At 35.6% G+C, this 11,996-nt stretch overlaps 1 protein-coding gene across 4 annotated transcripts in view; it reads left to right on the top strand.

The window, feature by feature from the left end:
- Positions 1-6,678, top strand: part of PDCD6IP (programmed cell death 6 interacting protein) — a 54,593-nt gene extending 47,915 nt beyond the window's left edge. For 3 of the 4 annotated variants that reach the window (XM_017648560.3, XM_073223558.1, XM_017648561.3), the window contains 3 exons: positions 3,074-3,197; positions 5,057-5,256; positions 6,006-6,678. In XM_017648560.3, the coding sequence (XP_017504049.1) occupies positions 3,074-3,197; positions 5,057-5,256; positions 6,006-6,180 (499 nt within the window). In that variant the 3' untranslated portion in view covers positions 6,181-6,678. The remainder of the gene's footprint in view (positions 1-3,073; positions 3,198-5,056; positions 5,257-6,005) is intronic. The other variant, XM_017648562.3, reaches the window with a different exon arrangement.
- The last annotated feature ends 5,318 nt before the right edge of the window (positions 6,679-11,996 follow it).

Raw genomic sequence — 11,996 nt, forward strand, 5'->3', positions numbered from 1 at the left:
AGTTTTATTAAAACACAGCCACACTCTTTGTGCCGTATGTATGGTCTGTGGCCGCTTGTGCACTAATGTCATCAGTGTCTAGCAGTTGTGACAGAGACCCTACCTGCGAAGCATATTTACTATCTCTTTTCACAAAAAATTTGCCAGCCCATTTTGAAATCATTTTTTGTCCGTGGTAATTGAATTTTTCGAGTTGGACTGTTAGTTTCTTCATTTAAATGTTTAGTGTAAAATTGGCTTATAACATAACTACTTTTAGAATTGTATAGCGTAATAGAAGTTCATTGCTTAGGAAGATGTTTTTGGATATTCTCATTTTCAAATATTTCATATTTCAAATCTCTAGGTTGAAAATTAGGTTTGTTACTATTTGCATATGTATTCCTGTGTATACTGAAAAGAAAATCAGTTCTGAGGCAGTCAGTCATCAGTTTGTCAAGTGATTTTCAGCTTAGTGATTAAAAAGTAAATGAATGATGGGAAAGTATTCAGAGTCCTAATAGCATCTAAAAATCTGAGATAGTTGAAATCACAGGGCCTAAAATCTTTGAAAACATTATTATTAACTATAAAATAACACAAGGCAAGTGTACATAAGTGTACATCTTGTTGAATTTTCACAAACAATGCACTCATACAGCAAGTGCTTAGATCAACATAGAACATTCTCAGCAGCCCAGAAGCATTCTCCAGGGCAAGCAGTGTCACCTCTGTGAGAGCACAGACTTTTCTCCTTTTCAGCACTGTGCATAACTGGAACTATGTGTGCTCTTTTGTGACTAGCTTTCAGTCAGCATTATATTTGTCAGACTCAATCATGCAGTTGTGTGTAGTTGTAGATCTTTTATTTTCATGTCTGTATTTTATTGTGTGAATATACTACAAATTACTTATTCTACTGTTACTGAGTACTTGAGTAGTTTCTAGTTTTGGCTATTGTATTATAAATAGTGTGGGTATGCATGTTCTAAAACATAACTGTCCAGTATTGCTGGAGGCAGTAAAAGAATAGAAACAAATCAAATGTCCAGGGCTGGTAAATAAATTAAGTTATATCTGTATAGTGAAAATACTATGCAGTCATATAATAGGATTTAAAATTTCTAGTACATTAAAAAAGTTAAAAGAAACTGGCAAAATTAATTTCAGTAATACATTTTGTTTAGTCCAGTATATCCAAAATAATGTAATTTCAGTGTATAATCAATGTAAAAATCGTGAATGAGGTATTTTACATTTTTTCCACTGAGTCTTAGAAATCTGGGCTGTAATTCCTACTTAGAGCACATCTCGGTTCATGCATGCTAGCCACATTTCAGGTGTTTAGCAGCCACATAGGGCTAGTTCTGAATCATGCTGTTGCTGAGCATATATATGCAGTGCTGTTGGATATATGCCTGCGAGAGAAATTGCTTGGTCACAAGGGTATGTGTTTGTCTAGCTTTATTTGGTATTGCCAAACAATTTTTCAAGTGGTTGTATTAATATATATTCTTACTAGCAGTGTAGGAGAGTTCTGCTTACTCTGTTTTTGCATTAGCTCTTCTGGTGGGTGTGGAGCTATGGTTTTAATTTTCATTTCCCCGATGACTAGTATGTCCTCATTATATAGAGTGTGCAAAAAAGAGTAAATGTTTTACTCTGAGCTTTTTATCTTCTTTTCACTAACAATTTAAAATTAGTGTCAATAATGATGGTTTTTAGGCATTGGAATTATGGTGGTGCTTTATTTGATATGTTTTTGCTTTTTTATATTCTTAGTCTTATGATTTAATAGCTTTGATTTATATAATCCATACATAGCTTAAGAAATTCTTAATTTTTCTATAAATGTGTTGTTTATTGTAACCATCTCTAGAATTTATCAAAGGAAAAGTAGAATAGTATGTTAATGCTTTATAATGTAATGATTACATCTATGAATAAATATACTCAAATATCTAAATGATAATAATTATATAAAAAACTATAAAGAAGTAGATACAATAAAAATTAAACAATTAAATGTATCATATTTACTATACATATGAGAGTACACATAGATATTTCAGAATCTGACCTTTTTGAATTTTAAGATTGATTAAAAACTTCCACTTTATGTTGTAAGCACGTATGACAAACTTAACAAATGTTAGTAAGTAGTTCTGGTTTCTTAATGAATATATATGGAGAGACTAATTCATCTTCCAACTGGGACCCTTTTTGAAAGTGTGGTCTGGGAGTCAGTTAATTGTCATAGTAGGACAACAGATGCTGTCGCAGATCCTGTGGGACATGTCGTATATACTTCTCTGTGAATGAGACCAGTGCAGTGAGAAGTAGGTCAGTACCATGTATTTCAGAGAATGCATTTTACCTTAGGGTTTTGTTTTGTGATATTTTTGGGGTGAATTCAAATTTACTGTTGGAGGGAACTTTATAATATTTTTCTAATTTTCAGTGCTGTATTTTAGTGGTCCTTTCAACAATCTGTAACTCTTGAATTTAGCTTAGTAAAAGATTGAGGTATCTTTTAACATAAAGTATCTCAGTGCCACATTTCTTTGAATATCTTCAGTAAATTTTCATCAAGACACTTGCATAATGGTTGGAATAGGTTAGCTTTCTCACCTGTTGTTTTGTTTTCTGTAAGCGCTGATATATGGTACAGTGATTAAAATATTAGCCAGGGGACTATGAGCAGCTGTAGTTTTTCTGATAACTTTCAGGTAAGTTATTATGTTAGGAGCTTCTCATGTAGGGGGACTACCTCGTACTCTAGCGTAGGTAGTCTTGTAGGACCATTTGCTCAGTTTGACATGATCCTTACTCCAGCTGTAACTGTGATTTCTGAAAAAGATTACCTATTATTCTAGTTTTCAGAAATAAAATAATAAATTTAATAAAACTACATTTTATTAAATAGGAAGAAAGAAGGTTTAAGTTGTAGTCAAGAATAGAAATGTATATTTAAAATATCTATTGTTTTGAGTCTATTTTCTGTGTTTTGTATATGAAGAAAATTAAGAAAAATACCTGGTATTTTGTTAGTTTTTTTATTGTGTTAATTTATAACACTTTAATCTTTAATAAGGGACTTGCAACAAAGCATTGCCAGAGAACCTAGTGCTCCTTCAATTCCTACACCTGCATATCAGTCCTCTCCAGCAGGAGGACATGCGCCAGCACCTCCAACTCCAGCACCAAGGACCATGCCGGTTAGTAAGCAACCACATTTTTATATTTGTACTTTGCCAGAGTTGGGACAATATATTATATTAAATGTCTAGGTTTCAATAAAAAAATTGAGATGTACAATGGTACAAGGAAGTGTGACTCATACACAGGAAGCAAAAGTGACTCATAAAGTTACAGAGTGTAAAATAAATTAAAAGATCACTTGTGTTTCTATATATCAACAATGAATAATCACAAAACAAAGTTAAGCAAACTGTTCCATTTACAGTAATATCGAAAATAGTAAACTACTTAGAAATAAATTTAAGAACAAAAGTTGTATTCATAAAAATAAAAAAATACTGTTGAAAGAAATTAAGGCCTAAATAAATGGAAAGCTCCTATGTTCATGGATTGGAAGAGTTAATATTGCCAAGATGGCGGTACTCCCAAGTTGATCTACAGATTCGACTTAATCCTTATCAAAATTCCAGCTGTCTTCTATGCAGAAATTGACAAGCAGATCCTAAAATTTGTATGGAAATTCAGAGGACCCAGAATAGCCAAAACAGACTTGAAATGGAAGAACAAATTGGAGGACTCACACATTTCCAAATTTCAAGGCCTATTGCAAAGTAAGAGGAATTAAGACAGTGTGGTTTTGACCTTTGGATAGAAATAGGTCCATGAAATAGAGCTGAAAGACTAGAAAAGAAGCCTTTACAGTTATGGTGAAATGATTTTTGACAACTGTTTCAAGACTGTTCAGTGGGCACAAGCACCTTTTTCAAATGGTAGTTTTACATTAATGACAGCTTGTTTGCTGTAAAAGGTAAAACAGTTTACCTTGTAGGGAACCGGTAAGTCACCACTTAGATCATGTTACCAACCTAGTGTTTTGCAGTATGAAGAAGACAGCATCATTCATGAATTCTTGACCAAAAAAAATGTTTGATTTAGATTTCGTCAAGTCTTCAGAATCAACTTTCAGTTTATAGATAGTAACAGTGATGAAACAAGAAGTTAGATTGTGCCATTAGGAAACAAGTGGACAGATCTAGAGCTGGGCCATTCTATGAGACCCCTGGCATGGTTTTCTGTAAAAGTGAATGTCCAGAAGAAAAAAATAGGCAGGGTGCATACTCTAGATTAAAAGAGGAAATAGTCATAATAATCAAAAACATTACATGAACCTTGATTGGATCTCGGTTCATAAAAGCATCTATAAGAGGTTTTTTTGTGATAAATAGGGAAATTTGAATGTGGAGTGGATACCCTGATGTTAAGGAATAATTGTTAATTTTCTTTGGGTGAAATGGTTATTGGGATTATTATATAGGAGAATATTAGTATTTATATGCTGCTGTCTTTCAGGCTGATGTCATGAAGTGTACAACCTACTTTAAATGTTTCTACATATATACAGATAGATAAATATGTGGATATATAACTATAGATGAAGAAAATATGGTCATTGTTAATTTCTGTATTTAATGGCTAAATATATGATTTTTTTTTATTATACTATTTTCTGGTGTCTGAGAATTTTTATATAAAAACTGTTGGCCCAGGAGGAGATTACAGTAATAAACTACCTGACCTGTTTCGTCCTCCTACTTCAAATATCTAACCATTGGTGGAAACAGTAATAAGCAATAAATGATTGAATAAGAGGTATCAGGGAAAGCACAGTGCCTATTGAATATCCACAAATAAGGAACTTAATTCAACTCTGATAAGTTTCTAGAGTAATAAGCAATAAGTCCTCATTTAAGAATGGCAATTAGAAATATATTTGTTTGGATTCTAGAGTTTCTCATATGTCCTCATTTATTTCAGTTAATAGCAGTTTGATAAAAACATGAAAAGTTGTGTAGTCAAGGCTGACTTTTTCTTATAGCCTGCTAAGCCCCAACCCCCAGCCCGGCCTCCACCTCCTGTGCTTCCAGCAAATCGAGCTCCTTCTGCTACAGTTCCAGCTCCAGCTCCAGCTCCAGGAGTTGCTGGGATGGCTGCAGTGGCTCCACCACAGACTCCTGGCTCAGCTCCCACTCCGCAGGCCCAGGGACCCCCCTATCCCACCTATCCAGGATTTCCTGGGTAAGGCTGAAGCTTTCGATACTCCTGTGACTAGCTAATAATATTTCTAGTTCTGGTTAATCTTTTAAAAACTTCTCCAAATGGAGGTATCCTGAGTGAATAAGCTACACTGTTAGCTTATACAGAAATAAAAATAATATCATGTCACCTATTTAAGTAGTTGGAACAGCTATTTCCCAAGCATTGAAATCTTGGCATTCTGATAAACTGTTAAACAGAAATCTAATTGTGGCACATGCTGTCTTAAAGATCAGCTTTGTGATAATTTTTTATTCACATGAAAACCCAGACTCTTGGCTACTTTTTAAGATGTGTTCAAAACTTTACTTAGTAAATACATTCTGTCTTCTAAACATTAAAACTTTGTAAACAGTAGATTTATGTGAATTACAGTGAACATTAAATCTTGTGAAACAGGAAGGTACTTAAGATTGCCATGTTAAAATGAAGGGTCTCCATTTTTATTTCTTGTTAATAGTTGAATAAATAGTTTAAATTTCCTTTCACAATATTCTGGATAATATTAAATGCTTGATATTCTTTCATTTCAACTACTAACAGGATAGAACACTTTTCTCTAACCAGTACCTTGAAACAGCTGTTTTTTTCTCTTTACTATTCCTTAACAGACTGAGAAATAGAGAAAAAATGACTCTTGAAAAAACTTGGCTTTGGAATAATTACTGTATGTTTCATCTTCTGCTGTTTATTTTACCAATCCAGTTGTCTTGTTTTCTTCTCCCCACCAGGTATTGCCAAATGCCCATGCCCATGAGCTATAATCCTTACGCATACGGTCAGTATAATATGCCATATCCACCAGTGTATCACCAGAGCCCTGGACAGGCTCCGTACCCAGGACCCGCGCAGCCTGCGTACCCCTTTCCTCAGCCCCCACAGCAGTCTTACTACCCACAGCAGTAATATGTCAGCACAGAAGCTCAGCTGGTTTGGTTCAAAGGGAAGGAAATACCAGCTCTGCAATAAGTGTACTAAACTCTACGTTCTGGTTAACACAATGTACTCTACTGTACTTAATGCACTGTCTGATTTCTGTCTGTGGCTGAAAGCTAAAAAAACTGTGCCCAGCTCCAATTTGATTGCATACATGCGAATTGCTGCTGTTGTGGCATAAACAACACGTATAATCGAAATTGAAATAGATTACAGTTCAGCTTATAAAAGTTGAAAATGAGAAATTAAACCCACAAGTGAAATGTTTGAAATTACTATACTTTTGTCTACATAAGACGTGATTGGGACATCACATACTTAAAATGATGGTTTAAGTACTGATATTCAAGAAAACTAAATTTTCTTTCTCTCTCGTTTATCGATTTGCTTTAATTTCCATTATGCTATTTTGCATAATCAAAGCATTGTAAATCTTACAATTTAAAAATAAATTACTTCAGAACAGTTGTCATTGTTATGTTTTGTCATTGATTCTCATTACTGTCTAATTTCTTTCTGAGAGTAGTCTCATATGTATGTAAGTTAAACAGATACTGTGTTCAAGTGCATAGTTAGTGCAAATTAATAGTCTCAAGCACGTTTTAATAGGAAAACTGAAAGAATAGCACCATGACTTATTTTTTGCATGCTGATTAGGAAATCAATTTTGACATTTCTTTTGAGAAATTCCATAATGTGGAAGAAATATAATTGCTACCAAAGATTCTTCAAATACATATATGAATAAATATGTATATTTATTTAATGTTTTATTATTAGCCTCTCCAAGAAGAAGCTGATACAAATTCTGGTAATTTTTTTTCATAACCTGGTTAAAATAATACATGTCAGTACTGTCTAATGTAATGGAATTGTTTAAAGAAAATTTACTGTACCTTTCTATTCCTTTTTTCTACCTTACTGTCTTAACTTAGTAACATTTAATGCACAATGTATATGGATATAAATAGATCTAAGCCCTTTCATTTTTACGCTCCTAAAAGCTTGGACTATTTTATAATGCAGGGAGTGCACAAAACATTGCTGGGAGCATATGCCAATTATGGAATAGCTGTATATTTAATACTGATCTCTGCTGTTGGATACTAATTACTGTATAAAACTCACTAAAAATAGACACGTCATAGAATGAGAAAATTAGAGAAGAATGAATTGTCTAATATCACAGTGGGATCTGTTCTGCTTGAGGTTCATTTCTGAACACATCAGGCATATGAGCAGATTTCCAATGTATCTGTTCATGTTTATTTTCTGAGTTTTAATGCTAACCTTTTCTTGCATTGTTTCATTTAAATGATACTGTCACTTGGTCCACTGTTGTTTTCATTGACAGTTTGGGTTTATATTTTAAATGTTGGACTGAGGGTGTGTATTGTAAAAGGGAGTGAATTGGTTAAAAAATACACATGTATTTTAAAAAATCTTGTTGTATGTAGAAAACATGAAGGATGTTACTTCAATATAAGAGTGATCTTTACATTGAATATTGAAATTGGTGTAAAGTCCAATAGTTAAAAGATTGGCGAAAATAGTGTTTTACATATAGCTAAGTTTTATTGTGGAATCATTGAAGTGTGACATGGGCTGGTTTGACTCTTGTGTAATAGGCATTTAAGTTCTACATTCTTACTACTCAAGGTGTCGTAACGTAAAATACTCAGTGAGAGGGGTATATCAAATTGCTAGTTTATAGTTCTTGCTCATGAAGAAAAAACAAAAACAAAATTGGCCTGAATATTCTCTTGGGGGAAGAAGGCACTAAAGAAAAAAGTAAGTGCATCAGAGGGCCAAAAGAGAAGTTGGAAGGCTGTTTAGCCCATTCCAGTGCTGAGCTCGGCCTGTTCCCAGAGAGCCAGGGGAAGATGGTTCAGAAACTGCAGGACTGGAGGCTCCGCAGCCCCTCTTGATGCCTCTTCCAACCTGCCTGACTTGCTCAACTCTGTTACCGAGCTTTTGTATGCAGCAGCTGCATGCATTTCCTCTAGTCAGACCACTCATCCTTTAGGTGTTGGTCCTGTGTCTAGGTTCAGAGGACCAAGTTCCTGCTCCCTTCATTGCTGTGTGTCTGCGTAGGCCTATCTAGTTTCATTAAGGTGGCTAATGGGAAGAAGTTTCCCCTTAGGTCTTTTTTGCACTCTAGCAAACACGAAGGAAGCCCTCACTTGGGTTGTTTTATTACAAACTTTTTCATCCTTTGCTTAACTTTCTATATTCCACAAAATACCTTGAAAAGGTGTTATGGATGATGCTGTTTGAGGTAGGAGAGTATCCCTCTGGTTCCATTTATTATGAGGCTTTAAAAGTTTTCTTTCTAAAGAAAGGAAACCATTTGTAGACCATTTATGTTGGGCTTTGGAATACTGCTTTAAAATGGACAATGGTTTAGGTAGTAAAGCTCTGGGTGAAGAAGCTGGTCAGAGGTGGGGAACAAACTGCTGATTTTTAAAATTTCTTGTTCCTGGTTGGAGACAGATGACTTATTGGTCTAGTGTAAAGTATTGGCCTATTCCTAGCCCCTTGGTCTTTCTTTTCAGTTAAGAAAAATATTCATGTCATGCAGCCCATTGAATCTGTGAGATAGCTCTGTACCCATATCCCCAACTTCTTTGTGATTTATAATCTTTGCCTTCCCAAATCTCACTAGTTACAGAAAAAAAGAACATTTCACAGAGCCTTCTGTCCCTAACGTTCCATCCCAGGCAGCAGCCTTTCTAGTCAAAACAGATTTAAAAAATATTTTCCATAGAGCTTTACAGTTTGCAAAAGTGCTTTGTATACATTTTCTTATTTCATGAACATGATAAAATGCAATTTGTTAAGTAGGTTTCAGTTTGCTAACAGAATTTTTTTTTTTAAACCAGTTTATCTTGAATCTTGCCAGAACTTAGTGGCATCTCTCTCTCTCTCTCTCTCTTTTTTTTTTTTAGCACTTCTGCAATTAGTTGATTCACAGTACAGAACAGGACACAAAGTAGGGAAAAAAACAGTTCTATACTGTTATAATTACTAGTTTAAAAATAGACTTTAGAACAAAATGGTTGATTATAAGATTTACATGGAAGAGAAAAGAAGGAAAATTATATTTTTAAAGAAAAAGAGAATATTCAGGCTTTATTTCTGGTATGAAGTTTATATTTTTAAAGAAATTCTATATTATCACACCAGAGATTTTAGATTCTTTTCTGGTTACAAACATTGCTGGTAGTTGGGTTATATTTTTATTGTATTCATTTCTCTTAGGGGGAAAATTGTAAAGAATCAAAAAAGTTCCAGATGAATGTATCCTTAGAAATAAAAGTTGAAAGATTCTTACTTCCTTGGAGTATGAATTCTTATTTAAGTGTTTATCCTTCAGCTTTATAGTTTCTATAATTTCTTTGACAAATGGTGGGTTGGAAAATAAATACCCACTTTGACTTAATGCATGAGACTATAGAAAGAACACAGCATTGTTTAAAAGTTTTCTTAACAGCTGTCAGCCCTGTAATTTATCAGGGATGGACCATGGTTTTCATTACTTGTGATTTGCTCTATTCTTTCAGATGAGTAATCTCTTCTTCAAGTGTCATTTTTGGGGCTAATTTTTGGAAATTGTTTGTCAAGATCACTGTATTCAGTTGATCAAGGAAGGGGGTGCTGAAAACTGTTCATCTTTTAAAACATGTATGTTTTCTTGTTCCTGCTGCTCCTGTGTTTAAAGGTCAGATGTAGCTCAGAATACACAGTTGATCAGACAGTGTGTTGATTTGATTTATCTTCCAAATTTGTTGAACAAGCCAGCTCCAGGAATGAATCTATAGTTGAATCCCTTTTAGATACATTTTATGTTACATCTTTCTTTTTCATTTTCATTTACCTGGCATCTGGGTTGGAGCATCCAGGGTTCACACTGAAGGTTTTGGCCGCCCCGGTGAGTCTCGTACGAGGACACCGGTGAACTATGGGACCCTCCCTGGACCTGGGGCTCTGCTGCAGCCTGAAGGAAAGTGACAGTAGCTCTGTGCTTCGGGCTTGGCTGCTTCAGCATTTACTATGGCAGGGTGGGATTGGCATAGGAACGGTGTGTGAGGGGACTCAAACTTGCCTGGAGCCTGCATGCCAGAGAGACACAGGCCATTGCCAAATGCCAGTTCCTGTCTGCTGACCAACCTTGCCTTTGTAGAAAGTCAGTCTGGAGCACATCCACCCTTTCTGCCAGGGACCCTAGCTTCTGTCAGTTCTGTGGCTCCTGATATCCTTACTTTCTGCTTAAAAGTTGCTTAAGTCCCTTTCAACTAATGAACATCAAGTGACACAGATGAATAGGTTCAAGTCTATTAACCATTGTGTTTAAGTTTTCCTGTGTTTTTAACTGTTTTAGACTTGACTTTTCTTGAAGCCATGTGATTCATACTCATGTCAACTATGTCTTTATTGTGAACATCAAGTGACCTTTTTCTATTTTTTAACCTTGTAATACATTGTTATTTATATCACCATTGTTTTTGAGTGCATTAGCAAATTTTCAACTTGTGTGTGTCTGCCTTAGTTTTAGGTGTTTAGATTTAGTTATTTGACCCAATCAGATTTTTTTTTGTAATTAATAGGAAAGTTCAATTTAGTACTTCATTAAAACTATATATATGATCGTTTGACATTTTTGTCTGGTATGAATATTTTTTATTTTTTATTTTTGTATTAATCTATAATTACATGAGGAACATTATGTTTACTAGATTCCCCCCATCACCAAGTCCCCCTCACATACCCCATCACAGTCAGTGTCCATCAGCGTAGTAAGATGCCACAGAATCACTAGTCTTCTTTGTGTTGAACAGCCCTCCCTGTGGCCTCCCCCATATTATGTGTGCTAATCATAATGCCCCCCCCCTTTTTTTTCCCCTTGTCCCTCCCTCCCCACCCATCCCCTCCCATCCTCCCCAGTCCCTTTCCCTTTGGTAACTGTTAGTCCATTCTTGGGTTCTGTGAGTCTGCTGCTATTTCGTTCCTTCCTTCAGTTTTTTTCTTTGTTCTTATACTCCACAGATGACTGAAATCATTTGGTACTTGTCTTTCTCCACCTGGCTTATTTCACTGAGCACAATACCCTCTAGCTCCATCCATGTTGTTGCAAATGGTAGGATTTGTTTTCTTCTTATGGCTGAATAATATTCCATTGTGTATATGTACCACATCTTTATCTATTCATCTACTGATGGACACTTAATATTAATCAAGTCATGTAGTATGTAAACATGGTCTGTCATAACCGGGGATAGCTGGGCCTTCTCTTTTCCCTTCTTGGGGTTGGCTTTGGAGCACTCAGGAGTTGTCTCCCTTACCTCAGATCCCTTAGCGCCTCCCACCTTACCGGCTTCTTTGTTGCCAGTAAGTGGCAGTGGTTCCAGATGAGGGGCCCCCTGACCAGCCAGTGTCTTTTTTCTCCACCAGCACCTGGAGGAAAAAAGGGGGTGAAGAAAAATCACCCCTTAAACCTTCACTGCTCTCCACACAGACTGGGACACATGAAAGTTCTTTTTGCAATTAGTATGTGTTTGAATAAGAATATATGCACATAGCATACATTTCAAAGCGGAGTGTGATACCTCTATCTTGCTTTCCTCCTTGGAGACAGTCTCTGCCGCCAATGCTCACAGAGTTCAGGTTTATCACCTCCCAGAAGCAGGTATATGTGACCTTCTGTAGAAGCGATGCAGTCAATTTTGACAGCTGAATCTAACACCAAAATCTTCCGTGGCTCTTCTTCTGTGGACTCCATGGACTGT

This window comes from Manis javanica, chromosome 15 (genome assembly GCF_040802235.1).
Source record: "Manis javanica isolate MJ-LG chromosome 15, MJ_LKY, whole genome shotgun sequence".
NCBI lineage: Eukaryota > Metazoa > Chordata > Mammalia > Pholidota > Manidae > Manis > Manis javanica.